This window comes from Coffea eugenioides, unplaced genomic scaffold (assembly GCF_003713205.1).
Source record: "Coffea eugenioides isolate CCC68of unplaced genomic scaffold, Ceug_1.0 ScVebR1_68;HRSCAF=342, whole genome shotgun sequence".
Classification (NCBI taxonomy): domain Eukaryota; kingdom Viridiplantae; phylum Streptophyta; class Magnoliopsida; order Gentianales; family Rubiaceae; genus Coffea; species Coffea eugenioides.
This window is the reverse complement of record NW_020864551.1, coordinates 81,748-109,593: the sequence shown is the minus strand read 5'-3', so window position 1 is coordinate 109,593 and position 27,846 is coordinate 81,748. Positions and strand designations below refer to the sequence as shown.

At 37.0% G+C, this 27,846-nt stretch overlaps 4 protein-coding genes across 4 annotated transcripts; 2 read left to right on the top strand and 2 right to left on the bottom strand.

Annotated features, from left to right (window-relative positions):
- Positions 1 to 4,936: 4,936 nt before the first annotated feature.
- On the top strand, positions 4,937 to 7,819 carry LOC113758758 (disease resistance protein RPM1-like). The gene is made up of 2 exons (XM_027301488.1): positions 4,937 to 7,190; positions 7,596 to 7,819. Exons 1-2 carry the CDS (start codon positions 4,937 to 4,939, stop codon positions 7,817 to 7,819), a joined length of 2,478 nt encoding a protein of 825 aa, XP_027157289.1.
- A 1,833-nt stretch (positions 7,820 to 9,652) lies between these two features.
- Positions 9,653 to 10,292, top strand: LOC113758744. Its single transcript, XM_027301474.1, has one exon. It carries the CDS (start codon positions 9,749 to 9,751, stop codon positions 10,055 to 10,057), a length of 309 nt encoding a protein of 102 aa, XP_027157275.1. The 5' UTR covers positions 9,653 to 9,748; the 3' UTR covers positions 10,058 to 10,292.
- A 4,683-nt stretch (positions 10,293 to 14,975) lies between these two features.
- LOC113758755 (replication protein A 70 kDa DNA-binding subunit B-like) lies at positions 14,976 to 17,405 on the bottom strand. The gene is made up of 10 exons (XM_027301486.1): positions 17,262 to 17,405; positions 16,888 to 17,158; positions 16,708 to 16,804; positions 16,482 to 16,606; positions 16,303 to 16,381; positions 15,999 to 16,128; positions 15,812 to 15,918; positions 15,529 to 15,649; positions 15,260 to 15,452; positions 14,976 to 15,100 (listed from the first exon to the last, which is right to left on the bottom strand). Exons 1-10 carry the CDS (start codon positions 17,403 to 17,405, stop codon positions 14,976 to 14,978), a joined length of 1,392 nt encoding a protein of 463 aa, XP_027157287.1.
- Positions 17,406 to 17,537: 132 nt separating this feature from the next.
- LOC113758754 lies at positions 17,538 to 20,967 on the bottom strand. Its single transcript, XM_027301485.1, has 3 exons — positions 20,898 to 20,967; positions 18,348 to 20,565; positions 17,538 to 18,273 (listed from the first exon to the last, which is right to left on the bottom strand). Exons 1-3 carry the CDS (start codon positions 20,965 to 20,967, stop codon positions 17,538 to 17,540), a joined length of 3,024 nt encoding a protein of 1,007 aa, XP_027157286.1.
- Positions 20,968 to 27,846: the final 6,879 nt, after the last annotated feature.

Below are 27,846 nucleotides of genomic sequence, written 5' to 3'. Positions count from 1 at the left end.
CAAACGCATATGCCATAATTTTGTGATGTCTGTATCTGACAAAGATGATGTTGAAACAGCAGCAGCACCTGTCACAGTAGATCCCTGCAAAATGTACAAAGTACCAGATCTGTGTGCCTTCATAACAACAAGAGCTCCTCGAGTGATTTTGAGAACTCCGTCTCCACCTGAATACCTGCACCCGATAGACTCAAGAGTGCCCAAAGAGATGAGATTTTTCTTCAAATCTGGAACATGTCTAACATTTGTGAGCGTCCTCACAATACCATCGTACATTTTAATCCGGATTGTGCCTTTGCCAACAACTTTACAAACAGCGTTGTTGCCCATTAAGACAACTCCACCTTCAGTTGATTCATATGTTGAAAACCAGTCCCTATTGGGACACATATGATATGAACAACCCGAATCTAAAATCCACTCATTGTTAGACCTAAAAATATTTTCCGTTGCACAGAAAATAGTTCCATCATTCTCATCAGCTGCTATACTAGCTTCAGCGGATTCAGTATTTTTCTCAACAAATTTCCCTTTTTGCTTTTCTTTATTTTTCAATTTAAAGCAATCAGAGATAACATGGCCCTTCTTTTTACAATAATTGCACACCACATTTTTATGTCTGGACTTGGATCTACTTCTATTTTCTGTGTTTCTCTTTTCAGATCTACCCCGAACAAACAAGCCATCGGCTTGACTCCCACTAGTTTCCCCAGTAATATCCCTATCTATCTGCTCTTTAGATTTTAATGCAGATTTAATTTCCCGATACGAAATTGTTTCCTTTCCATAAATCATAGTATCGCGGAAATGCTTAAAAGACTGGGGAAGGGAACACAAAAGTAATAGGGCTTGATCTTCATCATCAATTTTCGAATCTATATTCCCCAAATCCATAATAATGGAATCAAATTTATCAAGATGGGAGAGTATAGATGTACCTTCAGACATCCGAAGCATGTACAAACTCTGCTTCAAATATAGCCGATTTTCGACTGTCTTCTTCATATACAAGGCTTTCAATTTATCCCACATAGCCTTGGCCGAAGTCTCCGTTGCTACCTCACGCAATACCTCATCGGAGAGGTTTAAGATTATGCTGGATCTGGCCTTCTTATCCATATCGGCGAAATTTGCATCTGTCACATCTTCTGGCTTTTTCTCAATTCCTTGAATTGCCAAGTCAACTCCGTCTTGAACAAGAATGGCCTCCATCTTGAGCTGCCACATTCCGAAGTTGACATTCCTGTCGAATTTCTCGACAACCGTCTTTGTTATCGTCATTGTTGCCACAAAATCTGTAACGTGAAGTTTGTCTCAAAAAACTGGCCAAACAAATATGCAAGTCTCGTGAGCGGGCCCCACAGGGTGAGCGGACCCCACGAGATAAGCGGGCCCCACGGGGGATGAAAGGACCCCACAAGATGAGCGGGCCCCACAGATAAACGGACCCCACAGGATGAGTGGGCCCCACAGGATGGACGGACCCCACCAGATGAACCTGTCTTGCAAAATATAATAACCAGCTCTGATACCAGTTTGTTAGGACCGGGCCAGGAATAGACAAACTCAAGTTAGCACAAAGTAGGCGGTATAACCGACCATATAATAGATAGGCGGTAGATACCAGCCATATAATAATTAGGCGGTAAAACCGACCATATAAAGACGGATAACAAAGCAAATAAAAGACACAGAAGATTTACGTGGTTCGGTCAAATTGACCTACGTCCACGGGCGAGGGAGGAGCAATATTTCTACTATGAAGAAGAAATACAAAAGCCGTAGGAAAGTGGTTCCTAGGCTAAAAGGCACTTATAAAAGGTTTAGAAAATATTCCTAAACACAATACAAGAGAGCCTAAAATATTTGACTAAATGGGCTAGATGACTCAAGAAACTAATAGCCCATATAACTCTCTTGAGTGGTGCACATTAAACCTTCATACGCTTCCCTACTTATAGGAGAACAACGGAAGGCTTTCCTTGGCTGCCATCGATGTGGGATGGAAATGTTTGCCACACAAGTCAAGCCGCAATGCTTGACAATTCAACAATCTTGTTTTACAATGTAAGAACTTGGCTTTTCTTTGCTTAAGAGTGTTTCAAGGAAGGATGAGATGGTGTGAGGGCTTTTATAGACTCTCTGTCTAGTAGTTTAGATCTGCTCTGTGTTTGTGTCTGTGATTGCGTTGGCAGGGTTGCGAGGGGGATGGAGGATGGGGAGTGTATGTGTTCGTGTATTGTGTATGTAACTATATAACTATGTCTATGTCAAGAAGGATGAGCTTATATGAATTGGTGTACCATGTAGAGCATATGCCAAGTTATGTTGAAATGTTTGTGGGCAGAGAAAGCTTCGAGCCTAAACTCTTCATGCTTTTTAAGTTGCTTTTACATTTGCTTGGTTTGTTTGTCAAATAAAATTGAAGCAATTGCATTCATTTTTTACATTTGATTCTATGATTTGGATTCTATATTTTGAGGGAAGGGAGACTTTAGAAGCTTTTGGTTGATGTTAGTACCAAGTAGAAGTTTTCAAGGACTGATTTGAAAAGTAGAATGGATGAAAACACTACATGTTTGCCAGCTATTAAGAAAAAAAAAAAAAAAGGCATATAGGGTGTGTAGCTGCCTGTTTCTTTGGAAAATTCAGCTATGGAACAACACATAGAGGGCGTGGTAATTACAACATTAAGTTTTCACATTTTATTTGGTTTGTCAATGATGTTTTGCCCCCTTCTTCTTCTTCTTTCTTTGGCAAAGTTATGATTGCAAGTGTTTATTGGATTGCTTAATGACGAATGAACCATTGTTATCACAGAAAAGAAATCAAGGTCAATATTGCTAGGTTTCACCATATGGTGGAATGTGATGAAAAGTATGTACTTTCCGCCATAATGAGGATCTTTTTGTATAAAGATTAAGTATAAAGAGGACACAGTTCAATCCTTATTTGTTAAAGGTTGATGGATCTTTTTGCTTGTAATGTTTTTGGTGGAACCAAAACATTGAAAGTTTTCCATGCTTTGTCTTGGCTCCCAATGAACGCTGATGTGTTTGAAATACAACATTCTGGTCAACTTCTGTTCCACGGTTACAAATTGCCTGCCTTCAGGAGTATCTTTGATATTATGGCTTCTTCCTTCAGAAATTCTGCAACCTTGTACATTGACACTGACAGCAAGTGTGGTATCTGATGCGGTATATGACCTTAATGGCGAGATCGTTTAAACGGGTACCGGGGCGGGGTAGCCTCCTGCGGGCCACTCAGTTGCCATCCTTAGTCTTGAGTTGCTTTTTCTGTTCCACTCCCAAGAAATTCACTTTTCTCTGCATCACAGTCTATTACTCTAGAAAGAAATCTATAAGACATTATATTCATGTCAGAATTTATTATTGTAAAATGAGTTCTCTTTATTATCTTTTTTTTTTCATTTTCTCACAAAAAAGCAGAAAATTCAACTCTACAATAAGAATAGGAATGAAAAGTATACTAGTTGGTAGACAACTCCAGTTCTTTAGTGAGTAATAATGAGATTGGCTTTTATGTTCAGATAGCTATACATATGTTATAATGTATCAGCAAAATCATCTTAAAATCTTGATCATTTTTTTCTTTTTCTCTATTAATTATTTATCCTTTAGTCTGGTACTAGCTATGGGGGAAAAAAAGCCAATATCACGATGTTTAGTCAACCATCAAATTAGTGTCTTAACTTTCTTGTGAAACACAAATTCCACTAACTATTAACTTTGGAGGTTAGGTTTATGTTCTACAAAAATCAACTCCATTATTCTCCATTCTATGGATCAAGAATCAAATTTTATCTTACCAAGGGACCAAAAAAAAAAAAAAGAAACAAAGAAAGAAAGGGATTTTGTTTGTGATATACGGCCTCAAAAAGGGTGGAGAAAAAACAACGTACATTTCAACATCTTGAATGAAGGCCTCTTTTTTTTTGGGTTGTTAAGGCTATTGTTTTCATTAGTCAAGGAAATAGATAATGCCAATGACTGACTTAGCACTAGCATGTGATGAGGCAGTGATAACAACGGACAAGATCAAGAAGTCTAGTTTATCTCTAACAGGGATGATGAAATTTGTGAAGCAAATTTTGCCAAGACTTGCATTAAGTAGCCACTAAACATTGAAGCAAAAACCTATGGGCTTACCGCTGATCCGCTGCCATCCTTAGTCTTGAGTTGCCTTTTCTGTTCCACTCCGAAGAAATTCACTTTCCTCTGCATCACATGTCCCTGCGGAACTGTCAATTTTCTTTTGGGGTGGGGTTTTCTTCTCATTCCCTTGTGCTCTTTCCACTTTAACTACTCAAACACGCGTTCATGTCTACACTGTAAATTTCGTCTACACCGCGTTGGACTGGCTTGTTTCTTGATATTCCATCCATTTTTATTACAAATACTAGTTGGTCCAAAGGGTCAAAAGAAAAAAAAAGCAGAAATTAGTTCCATAGAAGGAGGAGCTTATATATGCCATAATGTCAGCAGAAGGGGCAAAACATTTTGCAGTAATTTTATTTCTTCGTCAAAGAAATCAATAATGTCCAGTCCAACCGCGTTTTAACTTTATTCCTTCTACTTGTAAAGAAGGACCACAGTTGAAAGAAGGTCCTGAGACATGTGCAAACAGAGTCTTCTTAATAGCTTCCATGATTTTGTATTGTGGCAGGTAAGGCAGCTTCGTCTTTCACAATCAGATGTTTCTTGCTTTAGTTTCTTCTAATTGGTTAATTCTTTCTTTTTCTGTTTAACGCTGTTTTTCTTTTTGATAAATACTGCACCGAAGAACATCAGCTTATGAATCTGTATAACTTCCTCTTCCTTCTTCCTTTCAAGATATTACAACTGGACTGTCCTATCCTATAAACCAGAAGCCGCCTTCCCCGACATTCTTAGGTTAAAAAGGAAGACTGAAAATGGCAGCAACTGTTGTCTCTTTTGTTTCAAATCATCTCGCAACCTTACTCCGAGAGGAGGGAAGCCTATTGGGAGGGCTTCGAAAAGAGGTCCAACTAATCAAGGATGAGTTGGGGCATATGAAAGCTTTCCTCAAAGTGGCTGAAGCAAAAGAAGATGATGATCCCAGGCTCCAAGAATGGATCAACCAAGTGCGCGAAGCTGCTTATGACATTGAAGATGTTCTCGATGAATTTGTACTGCGCTTTGCTGGCTACCGACATCATGGATTCTGTGGCTCTCTTCAGAGAATTCTCAAAGCCATTAAGAGCTTGCGAGCTCGTCATCAGGTTGCCAGTGAAATTCAAAGCATAAAGTCCAGGATCAAAAATATTTCAGAAGGACGTCAGAGATACCAAGTTGAATTTGGCATCGACCACCGTGTCACTGGATCTTCAACCATGAACGACTCATGGCGCTATAGCAGGGATGATGCATTTCTAGTGGAGGAAGCAAAATTGGTTGGCATTGACCAGCCCAAACAACATCTGATTTCTAAGCTTCTCGAGGGGCACGACCACCAACTCAAAGTTATTTCAGTGGTTGGTATGGCTGGACTAGGGAAAACTACCCTAGTCAAAAAGGTCCATGAAGATCCAGATGTTAGAAAGAATTTCCCAGTTCGTGCCTGGGTAACCGTCTCTCAAACATGCGACTTTCCGAAGCTCCTGAGAGACTTGATTTGGCAGTTGCACAAGGAATTGAACAAATCAGTCCCACAATTCATCGAATCTATTTCTATCATTGAGTTGAAAAAATTTGTCAAAGATTTTCTTCAACAAGCTGGAAGGTATGCAATTGTGTTCGATGACGTGTGGGACGTGGAATTTTGGAATGAAATCAAATTTGCACTGCCTGAGGGTAACTACGGCAATCGCGTCATGCTAACAATACGAAAAGCCGATGTAGCCTCTGCCTCTTGCACAGAATCTCAGGATTATGTCTACAAAAAGAAGCCACTATCAATTGAAGATTCGTGGACCCTATTTTGTAACAAGATCTTTAAAGGAAATCGTTGCCCCACCCACCTGATGGATGTTGCAAAAGCTGTATTGGACAAATGTGACGGTTTGCCTTTGGCGATTGTTGCGATCGGTGGGCTCTTGGCTTCGAAGGACGTGAGCAGAATAGATGAATGGGAGATGATTCAACACAGTCTTGGGGGTGAATTAGAAGGCACCGGTAAATTAGAGAGAGTTAAAAGAATACTTTCTCTGAGTTACAACGATCTGCCTTCGCATCTCAAACCCTGTCTGTTGTATTTAAGCATTTATCCGGAGGATTATCTAATAGACTGCCAGACACTGATTCCCTTATGGATTGCTGAAAAATTTGTAGAATGGAGAGAAGGAATGAGTATTGAAGATGTAGCCTGGGGTTATCTTAGTGAACTCATCAGTAGAAGCCTAATTCAAGCAGCTAAAGTGTTTTATGAAGGATTGCCCGACAAGTGTCAAATCTATGACCTATTGAGAGAAGTTATTCTCATCAAGTCAAGGGAACAAAACATGGTGACAGTTACTACTGGACAACCAATGACGTGGCCATCTGAGAAGGTACGCCGTCTAGCACTCCATAGTAGTAGTAACAGCAGCAACATCCAATACCACCAACAAAGACAATTTTATTCCTTTGAACACCTTCGATCATTCATCGCAGTTAGTTCCACCAACCCATTACTGTCCAAAACTTTCCTATCTGAGGTTCTAAGGAGCAGTAAGTTGCTAAAGGTTTTGGATTTGAGAGGTGAAGAGATAGAGGAAACACCAAATGAGATTTTCAGCTTGTTGCATCTCACGTATCTGAGCCTATATGGTACAAAAGTGGCAAGAGTCCCGAGAGCAATTGGAAAGCTTCAACATTTGGAACATCTGAATTTGGGGAACACTGGAGTTAGGGAATTACCCGTGGAAATCCTAAAGCTGCTAAAGCTTCGGCTTCTCAGAGTATGTCAACAAGTTGATCCCTCAGATAGTGATTATGGATATCATGGGTTTAAAGGTCCGTCAAAATTGGGAGGGCTTCTCGCTCTACAAAGGTTAAACACCATAGATGCAAGTAGTGGGTCTGTAATAGTTAAAGAGATAGGAAAATTGACCCAATTAAGAGTGTTATATATTACACAGTTGAGAAGAGAAGATGGAAAGGAGCTCTGCTCCTCCCTTGTCAACCTCACCAGCCTTCAGCAATTAAGGATTGCTTCAGTTGGAAAAGGTTATGATTTTGAGATAATCGATCTAAATCATCATCAACATTCTCTTTCTTCTTCTTCTTCTTGTTCGTTTCTTCAATCTCTTCGTTTGCTAGTAGTGCGTGGCCGCTTAGAAACGATGCCAGTATGGATCACTCATCTTCAAAACTTGGTAAAAATAAATTTGAGCTGGAGTAGGTTAAGGGCAGATGAGGATCCGCTTAAATCCCTCCAACATTTGCCCAATTTGGATGCAATTAATTTCTGTGGATGTTACCAAGGAGAAGGGTTATGTTTCAAGGCTGGAGGGTTCCTAAAGCTGAAATGGTTGTGGTTAAAGAAAATGGAAGGGTTGAGATGGATGGCAGTGGAGTAGGGTGCATGCCCTCATCTCCAAAGACTAATTCTTCATCGACTTCCATCACTAGGGGACTTACCTTCGGGAATTCAGCACTTGAGCCATCTTCAAGAGCTTTATTTGTATGAGATGAGTTCTCAACTGATGGAAAAGGTAGGGAATCAAAAGGAAGACAGTGAAGATTACAGAAGAATAGCACACATTCCTGAAATTGACATTGGTTTCTATGCCGATGATGGGGAATGGATAATCCGCCGGCTGTGGGGGAAGAAGAAGAAAACAATCCTTGCCTAGCACTAGCAGCATCCCGTGGCTTTCCTTTCTCTTCTTCTTCTATTTTTCTGAGAAGTTTCTGATGTTTTCTATCTTCTCCACTGCGTGTAGTATGGTGCATTGCATCGTCATCTTGTTCATAAGCTGCATTTTGTTAATGTATTTTTTTTTAACTGTTTTTCTTTAATTTTTACTTCAGCAAATGAAGCATTCTTATCTACCTCCCCAAATAAGCGCTTGTGAGATCATGAGCTCAATGATAACTAAGCACAGGAATCAATTTGCCCATAAGTCTGCATAAAGATTGCAATGCATATAGCATTGTGCGAAATTTGAGAATGACAATCTTCTTTTCACTCTTCGATTTTGGATAACAAAAGGGTCTGATCCCAATTTTGATTTATTTCTAAAAGTTTCTCTGGATTTGCCAATTTTTTAGGAGCATAAAAATGGGATTTAAGAAGCTCCTCAACTTCTAGCTGCCCATACAAGAAAAAAATACTAAACAAATAAAGGGTGATTTACAGTGGATGCAGCTCACCAAAGAGTTGAAGGCCAAAATGCAAATCCATCCATCATACTACATGGATAACTTGCCACAGAATCATGGTGTTTAATCCTCAATCCAAAAATGTGTAGCTTTCTAGATGCATTTTTCCAAACCAGATAGAGAAAAATAAAAAATGCATCAATTTTCCTTGGTTTATTATACAGGGAAATAACGAAAGTCTAAATACTACATGATGATCTAATAGTTAAATATCTTCTATTTCTGTCCTAAAATAGGGATAATTGCATAAACCTCCCCTGAGGTTTCTGACATTTGCACTGACCTCCCCTGTGGTTTGAAAAATTACACTGACCTCCCCTGAGGTTACTAATCCTTTGCAAATTTAGTCCAAACGATTAAAATATTGTTTTAGGGAGTGAAATTAGAAATTTGTACTAGATTTGTCCATTATGCTACATGTCCAATGAATGACAAAGTATTATAAATCAATTAACAATTAATAAACTTTAAAGAGTATAATTTATGGACAAACAGACATTACTCATTTAAAGTACCGGCTCTTTACGGATATTTTACTTTCAAACATTTAATTTATGATAAACATATCAATATTTGTAAGTAAAATTCAAAAAGTGTTACAGTAATATTCTTGCAAAAAGGAAATCGGTAGGTTATTTATTTAATATAAATTAAATTTTTTTTAAAAAAGAAATGGTTCATAAAGTATTAATTCTTTATGGCTTTCATCCATTACATAAGTAAAGTATTCACTTTTTATGTGCATTTTATTTTGAATCATTTAATTTATGTTAAATATATAAATGTTTGTAACTAAAATTGAAAAAGTGTTATATTAATATTTTTACGGAAGAGAGATTGGTAGGTTTTGTATTTTACAAAAATTAAATATTTGAAAGTAAATACAAATATGTATTTGAGCGTAAATATTTGTATCAAATTAAATGTTTGAAAGTAAAATACCCGTAAAGATCCGGTACTTTAAATAGGTAATGCTTATTTGCTTATAAACTATACTCCTTAAAGTTTATTAATTGTTAATTGATTTGTAGTATTTTGTCATTCATTGGACATGTAGTACAAAAGACAAATTTGATACAAAATTCTAATTTCACTCCCTAAAATAATATTTTAATCATTTGGACTGAATTTGCAAAGGATTAGTAACCTCAGGGGAGGTCACTATAATTTTTCGAACCACAGGGGAGGTCAATGCAAATGTCAGAAACCTCAGGGGAGGTTTCTGCAATTATCCCCCCAAAATATGATACTAGTAACAAAAAATTAAATGGCATTCTCGTCATTTTGCCCTCAACGAAAGCTATCCTCTTTCTCTGGAATGCCTAGAACCCCTGCACCCCTTCTTTCTCTGGAAGCTCTAACTAGTTCATTTTGTGAGCAACATTACTGATTCACCACCAATGGGTATTTTTTCATGGTTCAAGGGAACCAAAAACGATACCAACTCCAAACCCGCGACCCAAAAATCCGAACCGGTGAAAACCCAATCCGCTTCTGAAGTTCCAGGCATGAACGGAGCAGTGGAGGTCCGACGGCCCGGCCCACTACCAGCTGATATCACAGTTTTCGAATTCGGTTCCGTTGCCGCTTCTGCCGATAAGGTCACCCTCGCCGGCTTCTGCCCTGTTTCCGACGAGCTCGAACCTTGCCGCTGGGAGATTCTGTCGGCTCAAGGCTCCGACGCCCCTCAATTTCGCGTAGTCTTTTGACGGAAAATTAATTGGCGAAAAAGAAAGGGAGAACTTTCAGCTTAGCTTTTGAGGAAATGGCGAGGAGGATTAAACCCCAATCCTGAGTAGAGTTTCTTCAGTCTCATATGGGTTTTTATCTATGTTAAAAATACAAAAAAGCTTGTATCTTTTTTTCTCTTTCATTTTTGAAGTTTCTCTGTAATTTAGCTCTGTTTGACACTTTGATTAGAATATGATAAAGACCTTTACTGCACTTGTTTTTCCCTTTTTTTTGGTTAGGTCCAAATTTGTGTCCTATTGGCTTGAAAACATGAGAAGGAAGAGGAAAGAAGTTAATTTGTTGTGATAGATTGGTTATTGCGTTGTTGGATGATAGTTGCACATTTTCTCCTGTTTCCTGCAATTTGCTGTAGAATTATTATGGAAAAGGGCGCCCTTGAAGCCCTAATCAATAAAGAGTTCAGGTTTTTAGGCCAAATGTGAAGGGCATTTGGACCGACGTTTGTACAAAATGTACCAGTATGTGTACACGAAAATACATTTCACGCATGAAGGCCTTCTATAGATAGCCGAACATTGTGCTTTCTTTGTCAAATAAGGTTCCAAGCATGCCCTGTTCTTGAAATTTTCCCTGTTATTAACTGGACTTGACAGAGTGGAGAAGCTGTAGATTTGTTGGAGTCCTTTTATCTTGTTTTACAATGTAAGAACTTGGCTTTTCTTTGCTTAAGAGTGTTTCAAGGAAGGATGAGATGGTGTGAGGGCTTTTATAGACTCTCTGTCTAGTCGTTTAGATCTGCTCTGTGTTTGTGTCTGTGATTGCGCTGGCAGGGTTGTGAGGGGGATGGAGGATGGGGAGTGTATGTGTTCGTGTATTGTGTATGTAAGTATATAACTATGTCTATGTCAATAAGGATGAGCTTATATGAATTGGTGTACCATGTAGAGCATATATCAAGTCATGTTGAAATATATGTGGGCAGAGAAAGCTTTGAGCCAAAACTCTTCATGCTTTTTAAGTTGCTTTTACATTTGCTTGGTTTGTTTGTCAAATAAAATTGAAGCAATTGCATTCATTTTTTACATTTGATTCTATGATTTGGATTCTATATTTTGAGGGAAGGGAGACTTTAGAAGCTTTTGGTTGATGTTAAGTACCAAGTAGAAGTTTTCAAGGACTGATTTGAAAAGTAGAATGGATGAAAACACTACATGTTTGCCAGCTATTAAGAAAAAACAAAGGCATAGAGGGTGTGTAGTTGCCTGTTTCTTTGGAAAATTCAGCTATGGAACAACACATGGAGGACGTGATAATTACAACATTAAGTTTTCAGATTTTATTTGGTTTGTCAATCATGTTTTGCCCCCTTCTTCTTCTTCTTCTTCTTTCTTTGGCAAAGTTATGATTGCAAGTGTTTATTGGATTGCTTAATGACGAATGAACCATTGTTATCACAGAAAAGAATACAAGGTCAATATTGCTAGGTTTCACCATATGGTGGAATGTGATGAAAAGTATGTACTTTCCGCCATAATGAGGAAAAAGTAGTCCAATTTTTTTTTTTTTAATGATAGCGGGAATGCAGCTGTTTTACTTTTTGTGGTTAAAGTGGATTAAATGGCATTTGCGCCTACAAATTCATAGTTCAAATTTGCTGCAACTGATTGTAGATACTTTAAAACATTATCGTGACAAAAAGTGTAGGCTCATGAAGATATGCAGTGTTTGCTATCTTGTTGGTGTCATTGTAGATACGATATGCAGTGTTTGCTATCTTCTTGGTGTCATTGTAGATACATGATGGTTCATGAAGATATGCATTCTCAATATTCAGCTAAACTTGGTTGAAACAGAAAAAAGAATGAGGACAAAGAGGACACAGTTCAATTCTTATTTGTTAAAGATAGATGGATCCTTTTGCTTGTAATGTTCTTGGTGGAACCAAAACATTGAAAGTTTTCCATGCTTTGTCTTGGCTACCAATGAGCACTGGTGTGTTTGTAATACAGCATTCTGGTTAACTTCTGTTCCATGGTTACAAATTGCCTGCCTTCAGGAGTATCTTTGATATTCCTTCAGAAATTCTGCAACCTTGTACATTGACACTGACAGCAAGTGTGGTATCTGATGCGGTATATGACCTTAATGGCGAGATTGTTTAATGTGCAACTCAGGTATTCATTCACTGAAAAAGTAACCACTCTTGTATTTACAAAGCACAAAATGAGAGGCAATGCTCAGCAATCAAGAAAAAGGCAACTTCTACGTTTTCCGCACAATGGAAAAGCTAAAATTTTGAAAGAGAGTCGCGTTCAAAGGATGCTATAACCATCATCTTCGCTCGTTCCAATGAAACACACGATTGCTAGAACAAATGTGAAAAAGGATGAGAGCTCCATGGCCATTGCCCCCCAGCCAATTACTCCAGCATGCTTTAAGATGATTGGTATTGCTATGCTACCAACAGCCGAAGCCCCAGTTAAGAATTTGGTCACATCTGCCCAGCTGTTGCCACATTGTTCATGACTAGCAGAAATATACCGTGCGCAAGAATTTATGCAATGCCCACAATGAAATTTGGTAAACAACGGATTGCAATTATAAACTAACGATATGGAGAACATTTGCAGGCAAAATAATTTGGTGTAATTAATAGAATTAAAGAACATTTATTACAATTAATATATTTACACATGTAATTGTGTAAATTTTTGGCGTGTCATGTAAGTGTGAGCACCTATTGGAACAGCTTGTTAATTTTTTTATTAACGCATTTTTTTGTTTGATAGCTTTTTTGGTTTGTGCTACAATATATTTGAATTGTATCATAGTCATGTTAAGTATACCATTCTTAATAAAAGGCATAAGTTTAAAGATAAGATGTTATTTTGATTTTTTCAAGAAGCCTCGTAAAATTGCATATTATATGAGAATAATGAAGCGTTGAGAGTTGAAGTTGTAGATTTATTCAAAGCTTTTTACAAAAAAGCAAGCACGGTCCTGAATGGTTGAAAATAATTCTGCAGCATGTTGTCGATAAATTGCTAAGTTAAACTGACATGGAAAAAGAATGGACAACAAAAGTTGGCATTCATATGTTCATTGTTTTTTTTTTTTTTTTTTTTTTTTTTAGGTGTGTCCCGCAGGGAGTGGACCCCGCAGACTATTCACCACCCTCAGCAACTTGCTGGCAGCAAGGTTCGAACCAGGGACCTGAAGCTCCATCTCCATCTTCATATGTTCATTGAACATATAAGAAGAATAACGTTCCTTGCAGAATAAATTTAAAAGAAAGGCCTAAGATCTATCTGTTGGTGTATCAGAAAAGATGTAGAATTTATTGTACCAAGGGAATAGTTTTTCAACTCCAGATTTGTCGAAGATTAGGACAGTATAGCAGGACCTTGATTCAGGGATAAATACTAAAGCGTCGCCAAATTGTAGTTGATGCTCAAATTTAAATGTGTTCCAATTATCTGTAATCTGTCTCTGACGCATTCCAAGAGTGACTGTCTTGTTTCCAGTTCTCAGCGTGATCAGAGGAGTTTTGTCACCGTGCATGAAGAAGGATACAAACTTGGGTACTTTCTGTTGTTCATAAAAAAAAAATTATTAGTGGGAAAGAAAGTAATGAATGATAAAATAAAACAGGATATAGCCAAAGCTCACAAAATTACGCTGGTTTTGTTGAGTGAAGATCTCATAGAATGATAGCCCATCAGAGATGTCTTGAATGAAATTCGGTTTCATTGCTGATGCTACTTTTGGCACAACATTCTTTGTTCTGTATGAAATACAAAACAAAGTTAAGTATACGAAGGTGAGAAATAAAACAAGATAAATGCTATTTTTTTGAAGTGTTTAAGCATGAGAAAACAAACTTTTTAGGGTAATATTCTCTGGACCATCTAGCAGATTAGGTAGAGGATGAGTCCAAGGTAAGTAGTCATGTGTTTTTGTTGCTGAATAATGGAGCACGTCGAATAGCAAGTTTCCAGAATGTCGAATGAGCATTCTGTCATCTTCACGGATGATATTATTGTCGCAGAATTCTTTCCATCCTTCCCCAAACCAATTTTCTAAAATGTTAATGGTCCATGTTCTATACCCTTCTCGAATAGTTATCTTATGTTGGCGGTGTTTTCTTAGAAGCAACAGAAACTGATCAGGAAATATCTATTTATTTTGAAAAAAAATTGGTTAGCACTAAACAATTTATACTGCATGAGAAAAAATTATACCATATAGAAGTAAAAGTACCTGCTTAGAACTGTTAGTCCTAAAGAAAAAACAGCATTCCATATTGCTGGTAACATTTGGTGGAAGACTGGAGGATCCAACACTTTCAGAGTACTCCATAGTTGCGTGTTATAACTATAATAGGCTTTTGAGGCTATAGATTTTAGTAGGCTGTCTTTGTAATATATATATACATAAAGACTCCATAATAAGAACAGATAGCATTAATTGTGTTGTAAGAGTATTTGGTAAGCAGTGAATTTATTTAAAGTGGTTGAATTAATAGATGTAGAATCAGTAATGCATGCAGAAAGTGCAGTCTTGGAAAGGTTCAATGTGATTTGGAGTTTGGAGCCAGTAGTTAATTAATGGTATATTGAATGGTGGAAAGCTCTGTTCCTTGTAATCAATGTTAGTTTCAAATAACATGAATGGTACGGGATAATATGGAAACACTACACAGACTACGGTACTTTCAAATGAAGTTGCAAAAGGTATGCAGATTAATAGGCAATGCTTAACAGTGCATAGAAATACATATTTCAGCCGTATGAATATTTGATAGCATTTGACAGGCACATCAATAGCATGACAACGGTCAAAATGTAGAAACTTGGTCTGTTTCACCACACAAAAAGGCACATAGCAGAGATTGCAGAGAAAAACAGAAATAGCTTGTCTGGAAAAGGAACCACTTTAAGCTTGTCTGGCCTTTTTCCTGGGGCTGGTCTGAAGAGGTGCAGAGCTTAATTGGCTAGTTTCATCAGATTCGTCAAATTTTTTAAGAAGACAAGCTTTGGCCTTGGAAGAAGAGGTTTCGCCTGTTGAAAACCATTAACCACACCTGATTCAGCAATTTGTCTTTTTTCATAGAAAGGAAAAACAGTATGTATATAGTACAGAGTAAATGTAACAATGCTTTTCATGTTTAGAGTTATTCATTAATATGGAAAAAAAGATGATTAAGTATAGGTGGTAACCTGATGAAGGACATGTAAAGGCCTGTTCATTTGATTTTGTAATAGAAACTTGTTCATGAGAAGCCTCTTTATAGTATACCATTGTGAAGCGCTGTTTTGCATCAGCTAGGAGGGTGTGTACAGGTCTAATGTGCGCAAGGGACTTTGTTGCTTTTAGCTCCTCGTGCAGAATTTCAAGTGGTAACGGCATATTCTGCAATGCACAAAACAAGAGAATATATATAAATACACATACATATATGTATTGATGCGTCATGACGAGAGCAAACCTGATAATAATGATCCATTGCTTCTTTTGCTGTGAACGTTAGCAGTTTCTCAGCTAAATCACCAAACAATGTGGCTGTGACCGTTCCAGTGTCATCAGATAGATCAACATCAAATTTACACCTATTAAATATGTAAATTTGATATAAGGCACAATAGAGGAAAATAAATGATAATATAATAAGCAGTAGTAGCAGTAGCAGAAACGATAAGTAGCAAATAAATATATGATGAATATCCCTTGGTTCAGCCCTGTGTTTTTGTTTACAAGTATTACACATGAACAAGACACCATAGTCTGCAGACGTAGAGCGGAAGCATTTTTCACAGCCGATGTACCAAAATTTTTGGAAGATGTGCTCAAATGAGAATGATGCGTTCACCCATATATTCTAAAACATAGTGAGTAGATGAATTAGCCAAACTATTTGCAGGCTGAAATGTAATGGAAAATTTGTAATCATGATACTACCTTCTGTTTTGAGTCGATATTTGCTATATCAGTAGTTTTTTGATCTGCCTGGAAAGAGATATCAGGATTGTATCGATTGTAAGTTCTCTTTTCAATAATGTCTGCAAGGCATTTGGCATTTCTACTTGCCCTGTATATAGGATACCAAAATAGTCAGCCAAACCAAGCAAGATTCAGTTTTATATGCATTTAAGATTGAAAATTATAAGAGTGAAACCAGTTCTTAAGTCTCTTTGGTTGACAAACAAACAGATAAACTATAAGCTTTATAAGCAACGAATATTGAAAATTATACGAACAAAACCAGTTCTTGAGTTCCCTTGCTTCTTGGATAGGTGGATTTACAAGGATTGCTGAATCAAACCAGGTAGAAAGAGCAACTCCTATGCAAAAGAAGAGGGAAAGCAATATGTGATTTGTAAAAGGCACAAATAGAAAAGGTTAGATGTTAAAACGCAACAAAGTGTCAACTGTTATACTTACCATTATAATTTTGAACCTTTAGCCTTCTTCCAATAAGAACAGGGTAGTTCTGAATTTCTGAAATAATCTTGGAGCCTTCAGTATCAATAAAAGCATTCCACATGGACAGCATAAGTGTCTGCAATCTGACACATGTGAAAGAGTTTTACCGTTTATATTTTTTTACAAAAAGGCTTTAATTTGTAATAGCAGATAGTCATTGTAAGCAAAAACCAAGGCTTCTTACTCTTCATTAACAATGACAAGCTTCCGGACTCGTGATTCCTTTGAATTTTTTGTGACAATTTTTTCATCCAACGCAGCAATAACAATTCCCATAATATCTAGCAAGAGGAACTTTAAATATAAGCATAATAGCATATAATAACAATGTACATCAGTTATGGTTAAAAAGAAAGATAGTTACCAACAGAAATGTCCTTTCGATCCATGTACTGTGCCAAGTCCTTAAACTTGGTATACGTAAAATTTGCAGCTATAACATCCTCTTCATCGACAATTTCTTCAATAATTGTTCGACTAGTGATTATCCATTGCTTTGCAATCTCAGTGGTTTTAAAGTCATCAGGGATTTTTTTGACCTGAGCATTAGAGATGAGGTACTTTTTGTAAACCTCTATTCTGGAGCTCATTATAGGAATGTCAGCATTAAAGACGATTCCTTCAACCTTTGAGCCCTGGAAAATAATTATCATGATGGTGGACAAATGGGTAATATATATACTTCTAAGTTTAGCAGATAGCACTTTGAATACTAAAAAGTTTAATTGCAATAAATACCTCAGAATCAATGAAGATAAACTTTTGTTTCTTAGTTGGTGTGCTACGTGATGAGGTAACTTGTTGTTTCTCTTGGACAGTGACTTTTGCTGTCCACTTCTCCATTCCGACCTCAACGTCATTGATAGGCAATATAGTGGCCATCCTATTCTCATTAGCAATAATAAAAGATATAAGCAAGAAATTTCTGGGTGCAAGGCAAAAGAAAGGTAAAAACTCTAAAAACAAGATATAACAACATTTAAATGGTAAGATACCTATGAAGAGAGCAAATGATCAATTAGACAACTGCAATATTTCATCAAACACAATATTTCTGGTTCTGCAGTCAGTTTTAATCTCAACAAAAGTTCCTGGAAGTATGAGAACTTTAACTGCAGCAGCAGTTTTTGCTCTAGAGAATGCAACGTATAATTGGCCATGAGAAAAAACTGGTTCCTTTAGATATACACCAACATAGTCAAGAGTTTGACCCTGAGCCTTGTTAATTGTCATTGCAAAACAAAGGCGAACTGGAAATTGTGTTCTAATGAAAGGAATCCCATTTTTTTCATTATCAGGTGTCTGCAATGGAATTCTTGGGATGAAAACCTTCTTCCCTTTATGCTGACCAAAAGCTATCTCAGCACAGATAGTGTGCCGTTTTAGCTGTCGACAAATAAGTCTTGTGCCATTGCACAATCCTTCAACTGGATTTAAATTCCTGAGCAAGATCAAGGGACAGTTTTCTTTTAGCATGAGTTTGTGAGGAGGGAGACCCTTTGGATTTTGAGAATTCAAAAAATCCTCATAATCTGCCTGAAATCTCTGATCAACAGTTTGGTCAGAACTTGTATAAGTAAAAAGCAGTCCAGGAAACCTCTGAATCATCATTTCATTAATGTCTTCAACAGAGGTATTTTTTGGGGTTAAAATACATCTATTGATCATTTCATAAGGATCAGTTGAATAAAGGTTCAAATCTGGAAAGGTGCAAGCTATCAACATGGGTGAAAAAGTTTCTGTTAGTAAGCTGTGCAAGATATACGCAGTAATATTGAGGTGAAAAATGACGAGTGTGTGATGAATACAGCAAATATAGAGGACCTGTTAAAAGAATCTTTCATATTGTGGAATGGAATAACCATATGACTTGGTAAACATATCTGGTAATCTGCATCAACAGGTTCTGCACCTTCCCCAACTCTGAGCAAGAACTGTGAAAAGGCAGGATCTAAGGCAGCCCTCATATTCTGTGTTAGTTTTATTTTGTGCATCCTAGACCATAACGAAGAATTTAGAAGGCTAGCCTGAATTAACTGGTCCTTAGTAGCTCCTTGAATAACAGGCAGAGTTTGGCGAAAATCACCTCCAAAAACCACAACCTTACCCCCAAAAGGAGCATCAGTCTCCATTAGGTCTCTCAGTAATTCATCAAATGCTTCAATACCATCTCTCTTTGCCATTGACGCTTCATCCCACAAGAACAACTTGCATTGAATGATTAATCGTGCCATGCTACTTTGTTTGCTCAATTGGCAAGTTTTATTCCTAGAAAAATCCAATGGAATTTTAAATCTGGAGTGAGCAGTTCTTTCTCCAGGAAGAATTGATGCTGCAACTCCCGAAGTTGCTACAGCTATTGCAATGTATCCCTGTGATCTAAGTGTTGCAAGAAGCGAACGATATAAAAATGGTTTTCCCGTCCCGCCCGGGCCATCAACGAAAAAGCTTTGTCCTTTGGAAGAAAAAACTGTCTCCAAAATCAAGTCATAAGCACATTTTTGTTCTGCATTTAACTTTGAAGCTATCAATAAATCTTCCGGTGACACCGCAATACTCCTTTCACAGTCCACTTCCTTTGTCATGCTTTCATAACAGTTAAGACTAACATCATCCGCAACTAACTTGTACTCACTGATATGCCTCCCCATCTGTTGGAGCGATCTGTTAATATCAAGCAAGACTTTTCGTCTTATTTCAGCAGTTGAATGATGAGCCTGTGCTAGTTCGAAGTCTCTCGAAAGTTCCATTTCAAATTTTTCCCATAAAAGACTTGGATTTGTTGGAGCACAATGTAGAAGTAAAGTAACAAATAAAAATCTAAGCGAAGAAGGCATTTGAAAACCAGCTGCTTCTTCAAGTGTCTCCTCAATATAAGAATCAGATTCTAAGAGGCCAGGGTGTAAGGCAGTCTCTCTAAATGAATTCATTCTACATCCATTAACTGTCAACAAGTCATCAAAAGATGTAGGAGCTCGAACATGTGAGAGAAGAAGTCTTAAATAATACCTATCACCTTCACTTGGTTTAACAGTGACTAACCTGCCTATAACCTTTTGCTTACTTCTTTTTGTCCATTTTCTTTTACCAGGTGTCCAAACAAAGTGCTCAGCAAATTCTCTATACAAACACTTGAGATCTTGAGCTTTTTTGTTGACACGGTTCATTCTAAAAAACTCAGTTAACATAGTTTTGGAGAAATCAATATTTTTTAAGAGCTGTGAAAGATCAGAATTTTGATCAAAAGAAACATATTGGTGATCAGGAAGATGCACCTGAAGACTGTAAATAGCAGGGGTTATTTCATTCAAGCGAAATGCATAAATCAGCCACAAAGCTTCGGGAGCAGAAACCCATCGACCTTGCTGAAATTCCTTAATCTCATCAACATCTCGAGGTGTTTCATCAGCTATAATGTGGAAGTTGACAAGATCATGACCTTTAAATATATACTTGTATAAATACTTAACTAACTTTATAGTCGAACAGATTTCGACATTGATGTGACAGTCAATCAAAGCTAGCAAGTATGGAGTATATGGGATGATCCACCTATTATCCAAATCATAACCCCTGATTCTGATTTTTTGGCCATTATCTCGCCTACGATAATGTGGATAGCTATCCTCACCATGAGTCGTATGGTCAGAATACCCTTTTGGATAATGATTTCTGTAGACACCGTTTCTCATGCAAGGACTCTCTTTGTTCATTTTTCCACAAGGGCCATGTATCATGTGCTTTACAACAAGAGAATAAAGATGAGGATGCTTTTTACGATCAGGGAGTTCAGCACACACAATTTTATCATAGGCTTCTGGATTAAGAGGCTTAAACTGTGGTTTCAATATAAGCAATAGGTGAGCATGAGGAAAGCCTCTTTTTTGGAATTCAATAACATAAACATAGGCTGCTACATCTCCAAATATTTTCTTTGTAACAATCTCTGCTTTCAGAATTTCAAACTTTGCCCTAAAGACTCTTGCTAAAAGATCCGGCCTGTCCTGAGGTTTTTCTTTGTACTTTAAATTTTCCTGAATTTCTGGCCACATTGGATTGCATGTCATAGTCAAAAAAATGTCAGGCTTTCCATATTTTTGTACTAAAGCCATATTTTTGTACTAAAGCCATCGCATCGCATCGCATCTCATCTGTTTTGATGCTTGATCGCGCAGTCGATCCAACTAATTTCCTTTTTCATTTTTAGTTTTGGTATTCAAAAATCGAATTTTCCAATCTCAATTCTATTAAAAAAAAAAAATTTTCCTTCTTTTCTTTCTTTCTTTTTCTTTCTTCTTCTTCCCCGCTGCCTTGTTTCCCCTTTTTTTTCTTTCTTCTTTGATCTTCCTCGCCGCCGCCACCTTCCTCCATCGCCAACAGCTGAGCGCCGTAGCTCCGCCAGCGCACCGCCAGCTCGCCTCCACTCCAGCAGCTCCATCGCCATCTCCAGCCCGCGGCAGCTGCTGACTAGCCGCCATCCACCAGCGGCTACCCACTCGAGCCCCACCTCACGGACCACCACCAGCTTTCCTTCGCACGCTGATCGCGCAGCTGCTCCACCTCGCGCGACCCGCTGCTACTGTCTGCCACCCATAACCACGCCCTTCCCACCTGTCAAAATTGACAGGTGGAGGTATTGAATTTTCAACCTCAATTAGTATTTTTCTGGTTCTTCTATTGCTGGAATTTGAGCTTGTGTGTCTAGGTTTCTTGTTGGATAACAGAGGGGGTTGTTGTGGGCATTTTCTAGGGTGAATTTTGGACAGATTTGGGTCTAATTGCTACCATATGTGGGGATATTTTCTGATATTTGTTGAATTGTTGGCCGTCTGACCTTCCCTATGTGTATACCAGTGGTACTGGTTGGAGTGTTTTGTTTACATTCATTGATTTTATGTGGTTGCCTGTCTGATTGCGAGCTAATGACCTTGTACTTCTGTTGTTGTTCGCATTTTCACCTGTGGCTGTTGAAATTGCCAATTTCTGGGGTCATTTGCTACTTTTCACAGGTTGGATTTCTTGTTGGATCCAAGAGGGTGATAATTTGGGCATTTTCTAGGGTCAATTTTGGGACAAAATTACGTTTATTTGCTGCTTCGTTTGGGGATATTTTCTGGCATCGATTACATTATTGAGTTGGCCATTTGCTTTAGTTTTTCCCTGTGACTCACCAGTGGTACTGGTTGAGATTTTTGGCCTATCGTTGTGGCTCCTATTTGAAGATTCTTGCTTATTTGAAAGTTTAAGTTCTTGTGATTGGGTTGCTGCCGTTGAATTTAATTCTTTCCTGTCTGTGCACCAGTGGTACTGGTTGCAGTGTTGCTTTCCATTTCTTAATCCTTTGTGCTGGACTGCCTATTCGATTCTTGAGTTTTGGTGCCTGAACTGTCTCTCGATTCTTACCATTAGTTGTTGGAATTGCTAGTTTCTTGGCCAAATTGCTAATTTTGAGCGTTTGACTTGGGTATTTGACTGTCCAACTGGTGACATTTGTTGCGTTTCACTCGCTTCAATCAATTGAATTCATTGCTCTGTTGGTATCCCTGTTGGTATCACTTAGAGTTCTATTTTGCTAGTTTCTATCTTGCGTCCTTTGAAGTGCCTTTGGTTGGGTATTTTCTGCGTTTGTTTGCTGAATTGGAGGGCTACTGTGCCACGTCCATTACTTATTGCTGTTGGTGGCGTCTAATTGACTTGCTGGGAGTACTCTATCTATTGATTTCAATTACTAAATCTTTGGAGCATTTGTTGCACTTTGGACGGCCTTAATTCTGAATTTGACTACATGGGGTCCATAAGTACTTATTGATTGCATTTGCTATAAGTGTTGGGGTCTGGTTTAATCTGTGGGAGATTGAATTGTGCATTTTGCTCATTGGGATGGCTTCAAAAATTGTTATTGCTTTGAATTTTCGGCTTCCATTATTTGTTGGCAATTGTAGTCTCTTGTTGCTTAGAGTGATATTTAGAGTTCATGGTGAAGCCACGAATGGCACCAGCTCCAGATGCGAGTTGAGAGACTAGAGACTCGGATGACCCACATTGACGTCACCATGCAGGTCTTGATCCACAATTTCCACCTGAACTGCCCATGTTTTGATGACTTCAGGGAAGTACCGTTGCCCCTCTCCTCCCTTCTACTTTTACATTATCACATTGAGGGCAATGTGTCATTTAGGTGTGGGGGGGAGATCAGTTTGGGTGCTAGTATTTTTGTTTTTAGTTTGTAAAGGCTTTTCCTTTGTTCTAGTTTGATATTTATCTCCTTTTTCGTTTATTTTCTTTTCTTTTGTTCTTTCTAGTGGTCAGTCTTCATATGAATACCAAGTTTGATGCTGGATTGTTATCTCTAATTCTGCTATTGCCAAGTTTATTAATAAAAAGGTATCAAGTGATGTGGTTGAGTTCAAGAATATCTCTTTGGTGAATATCAATAATTACTTAACTTTTCCAATTTTTGGTTAACTTTTCTAGGCATAGGGAATGATTATTGGCATTTTTCATGTGAATTGGTCCAGTTATTAATTTTAGTTCTCCATGTCTGAAAATTTTAAGGCTGGCTGCTGTTATTCTTGTGTTGCTTTTAGATATCGTGCTATATGGTTGCAAATAAGAGGTGACTGTACTCCGCTGGTTATCACTACTGAGTAACCGGGGATCTTCACCTAAAGTGTCGATTCTCGCGTCAAAAGGTAGTAATTGCTATGAGTGCGTGGTCCCGTAGCGATTGGAGTTGAGTAACCGGGCTCCTCCATCTACCAAATGTTGGAGTTCGCGTCAAAAGGCTCTAATGGCTAGAAACTAAGTCTTTTGTTGTTAGTAAAAAAAAAAAATTAATAAAAAAATAAAAAAATAAAATAGCGAAAAAAAAAAGTAAAGTAAAGATTGTGTTAGTATGTGAATAAGTCAGCTTGCCGGTTTGTGATCTTAATGTCGAGATTTTAGTTAATAGTTGGACCATTTGCTAATAAATGTGAGCAACCATTCCTTTTTCTTAGATTAGTTTGCTTTAAATTGGAGGAGTTGGTGGTTGAGAAGCTAACCGGAGTGGTTTTTCTTGGATCTCAACTGTGATGCTTGATATATGTTTTTCTGGGTATCTTGGCAATATGATAGTTAGAGCAATAGCCATTGTCAAATTTTGGTGTTCAATTGCTGTTCTTATGCTTGAGGGCAAGCATGATTTAGGTGTGGGGGGAATTGATAGGGTATAATTTGTTAGTAAATTTATTATTGATTTCCCCTTCTATCCCTGACAAATATTGTGTTAATTGCTGATATTTACTCATATTTGGTATTTGGAATCAATTTCAGGAGTGAAGCAGAAAATTACCAAAAAGGAGGGACTTGTATGGAAAAATGCAGACTTCTAAGGGCTTCAACCTTTGGGTCCTTGAATTGGTGGGGACCACAAGCTAGTGCAAGGCATTTAGTCATTTGGGCTTTTCAAAGAAAGCAACGTAGAGAGACTTGGAACAACAAGTACTTTGGAGGCTTTGTCCACATGTGCGGGGACCACGGATAAGAAGCATGAGTCATTTGGACTCTAGAAAAAGAAACGTACAAGACTTTGAATTTGGTGTGGGGACCACTAGAGATAGCATTAGACTTCCTTTTGGCTTTAAAAAGGGAGAAACGCACGAGAGGTTTATCAATCAATAGTTTTAGTTTAGACTTTTAGGATAGTTTTTTAGTTTTCTTTGCTGAGCTCTTTCGCATGGTTGTTCTCCATTACTGGAGGACTAACCTCTTAATTCTAGTCAAGGGGACAACTGAAGACTTGGTTCAACAATTACTGTGAGATCGAATCTGTTTTAATTATTTTCTTCATTTATTGGTATTTATGTGTTCCTGTTTTTAATTGTTATAGTTCTTATGTATGATTGATTAGTGCGCAATAATTAATTATTCATATAGGCTATTTTGCTAAATAGAGGAAATTGAATCCGTAATTGTTCGTTATCTCTATCTTAGTAGCAACTGGCGTAATTGGATTTATGTCAGGGGAGCATACGATCTAGTTTAAACAAACCCTCGTAACGTGTTTGTTAGTTAGAATTGGGCCTTTCTAATTATTAATGCAATCTAGAAATTAAATCCTACGGTCGTATGTAGGGTTGTTTTTGGGTTAGAGAAATAGTTAACGATCGTACCTTAACTATCGAGAAATTAAGGAAAGGTTGGTTGTTTATCGCGTGCATGACAACTATAACTAATCTATTAATAAATGTGGAATTATCTGTGAATCAATGATCAGTGCCTGAACCATTTCTGAAGTGTACCCTTGGCTAGAGTTTTCCCTTAATTATTTCTCTTAATCAATTATTTTCTGCAGTCAATTTATTCAGTTAGCATTTAATCCAAAACTCCCCATATCTTGAACTCTAGAAGAAACGAATTATCCCCAATCCCTGTGGATTCGACCCTACTCACCGTATATACAAAATTTATTTTCTCGAGTAGGTTTTTTATTATTGTACAGGTTCGGCACCTGTCAATTTTTGCCCAAAAGAGCAAGTTGCATGAAACTAGATTCCAAGATATCACAGTCATATGAAGAAGGCAATTATCAAGAATAGGTAACCAACATTGTGCCAAAAATCCCACATTCTAGTACCTGTTAGCATTGGCCACCAATTGTTGTACGAAGCACATGCCTGCAACAAAAGTCAAAGCGATAATAAGAAGCAATGACCATGAAATAAAGGCCACAAGGCATCTCGCAGCTTCCTTATCGTAGAACAAGTAATAGATATAATTATAACTAACGCTGCAATCAACAGTAAACTTACCAATATCTGCAATACAATCTCCCCTGACTTTATGATATTAATTGGTATTTGATTGAGTTAAAAAAGAAACTTAAATTTTCCCTATGCAGTTAAAAAATTAATATAAATGAGACATTAAATTAATTGACAAAGTGAAGGGCATAGAAATAAGCCACGTCATGATTGAGTGGTGGCCACTTTTGATAGGAGGCAAGAGTTAAACCCTTGACCTCCCACCCCATGTTAAAGATGGTGGCCAACTCCACTAAAGGGTGTTGGTTTAAAGAACCCTAATTATTAGCAAAGTAAAGACTTAAACCATAAAATCAATTTCTGAAAGGGTATTAAAGTAAATAAATTGCCTTGTTAGATTTTGTCATTCTAATTATTTTTACCACTCTCACCCTTTTTTTTACCCCTTGGAAAGCTTGCTCACTAACCAACCAGAGTCTAGACTTGTCTTTTTTTTTTTTACTTAAAAATAAAATCCATGTTTAAGTTTCTAATGAAATCAATAAATTTTAACAAATAAAATTTTGTATAAACATTTTGAATGTTATTTGCCATAACATTTTGAATGTTATTTTTTCCTTGTTAAGACAAATGAAATGCAATTGTACAATTAGAATGAATAATTATTTACGAATAAAATATATGAACCGTGCTAATATCTAATTTCGCATGAACATTTACTTATTCTACGTTATATATTTCTAGTTGAACTTTTATTTGTTTTTGTGAATTTGAATTGAATAATGTAAGGCGTAGTATTGAATTTGGAATGTTTACATTTTTTTAAGTGTTATTGAGGTTAATAAAGAATGTAAATGATCTATACTGCTTAAATTTTTAGATTGTCTACTTGGTTTGTCTATTGACATTCAATTGATAGAAAATAGTTGGATTCTTGTTATTTGTTTTTTTCTCATAGTATTCTTCATACGATAAAAAGCACATAATTATAATATCTGTACACGATATTCATATCAAGATTCTTCAATGATATGCACTCTTTTTTCTTAATATTTCTCTTTTGTTTCGGAGCATCTATTTTGGTAACTAATCATTTTTTTACGATCTAAAAATTGTGGCTAATGCAATTGGTCAATAATTTCAAGTAGAATATTGTTTTGGATAAGAAACATTTGACCATATAAGAATTCAAATGGAGTACAAGCGACACTAAATAGTTTTAATAGGGAGTTTTTTTCATTTTAATTACCATTATTATTGAGGTTTAATCGTTTGAAATGTTTCGTATTTTTAATTACTACCAAAATTAAAATGTAATAACTCTAATTGAAAGATGAGGGTAATATGGGTACAACAAAAATTAAGATAAAAAAGTGCTTATAACATATGATGCCAATACCCATCGAACTTTTAATATAGTAATAGATAATAGATTGGTCCATGGAGTCACTATCCAAAATCCGCTCTCTTATCAGGTAAGTTGATTAAGGTTTTGGATTTTTGGAGCTGCGCAATTTAAAGAAATCCCAAATGAAGAAGAACAAAAGTTAAAAACAATCCCAAATGCATTGAGAGCTTCAGAATATAGAATATCTAGATATGGGTGATCCTATTGCCAGTTGGTTACCAATGGAAATCCCTTTTTAACTAGATTATTTAAATCCTGATAATGGGTGTTACATATTAGAGTTCCATCAGAATCAAGAGGGCTTCTTTCCTCAAGTTACAAGCAATAATTGTTTCAACAGTCCATGATTATTTTTTTCTTTATGTTGGGGCAACACAGAAATTGAACTGGATTTTTTGAAGCACGGATTAGTTTTATTTTTTGAATTAAGTTGCTTCAAATCCCTTTAGTTCTCACTTACAATATTCTATCATGTGAAAATGAAAATTTATGCATGTGAAATATCATAAGCAACCATCCTTGGCACCAGGTATAAGCAATGTCACGCTGATACAGAATAACAGAGATTAATTGAGAAAGTGTATTCTTTCCTTCGAAAGCAGTCAAAGAGGATAACAGAAGAGTTGAAGTAAGAATATTCAGGATACGAAGAATGAAGCCATCTTTAGTTATCTTATTATTGACACCAAAAGTGGTGCTTCAACCTTAAATGATACTAATTTGCAGAATTGAAGAAAGGATATAACATTTCAAGTTGATTCTATCTACCCTACGGAATAGATTATTGCAGGAAGAAGGTAAATCATGAATAATTTTTGGCCAACATTTACTGGAGGGGTTATTAATAACACACAGTTGGCCTGATTTTCTGTAAGAAGAAAAATTCTCTCCCTTTAATTCCAATATATATTTTTTTGGTTAGCCCGATTCATTGCAAACTTGTCTTGCGGCAAATGTTGTAAGCCGAAATAACAATGCTGAAAAGACACAAAAGACAAATAACCTGATTCATTGCAAACTTGTCTTGCTTTCCTCATACTTTTGTAATAGTACAACATAGAAAGGCAGACTTGGCTCCAACATTCATCTCAATTTTGTTGATGCACATTCTACACTAAAAAAAAATGCGCTTCTTTTCTTTGAGAGCCTTTGAAGGTGATATAGCTAAGAC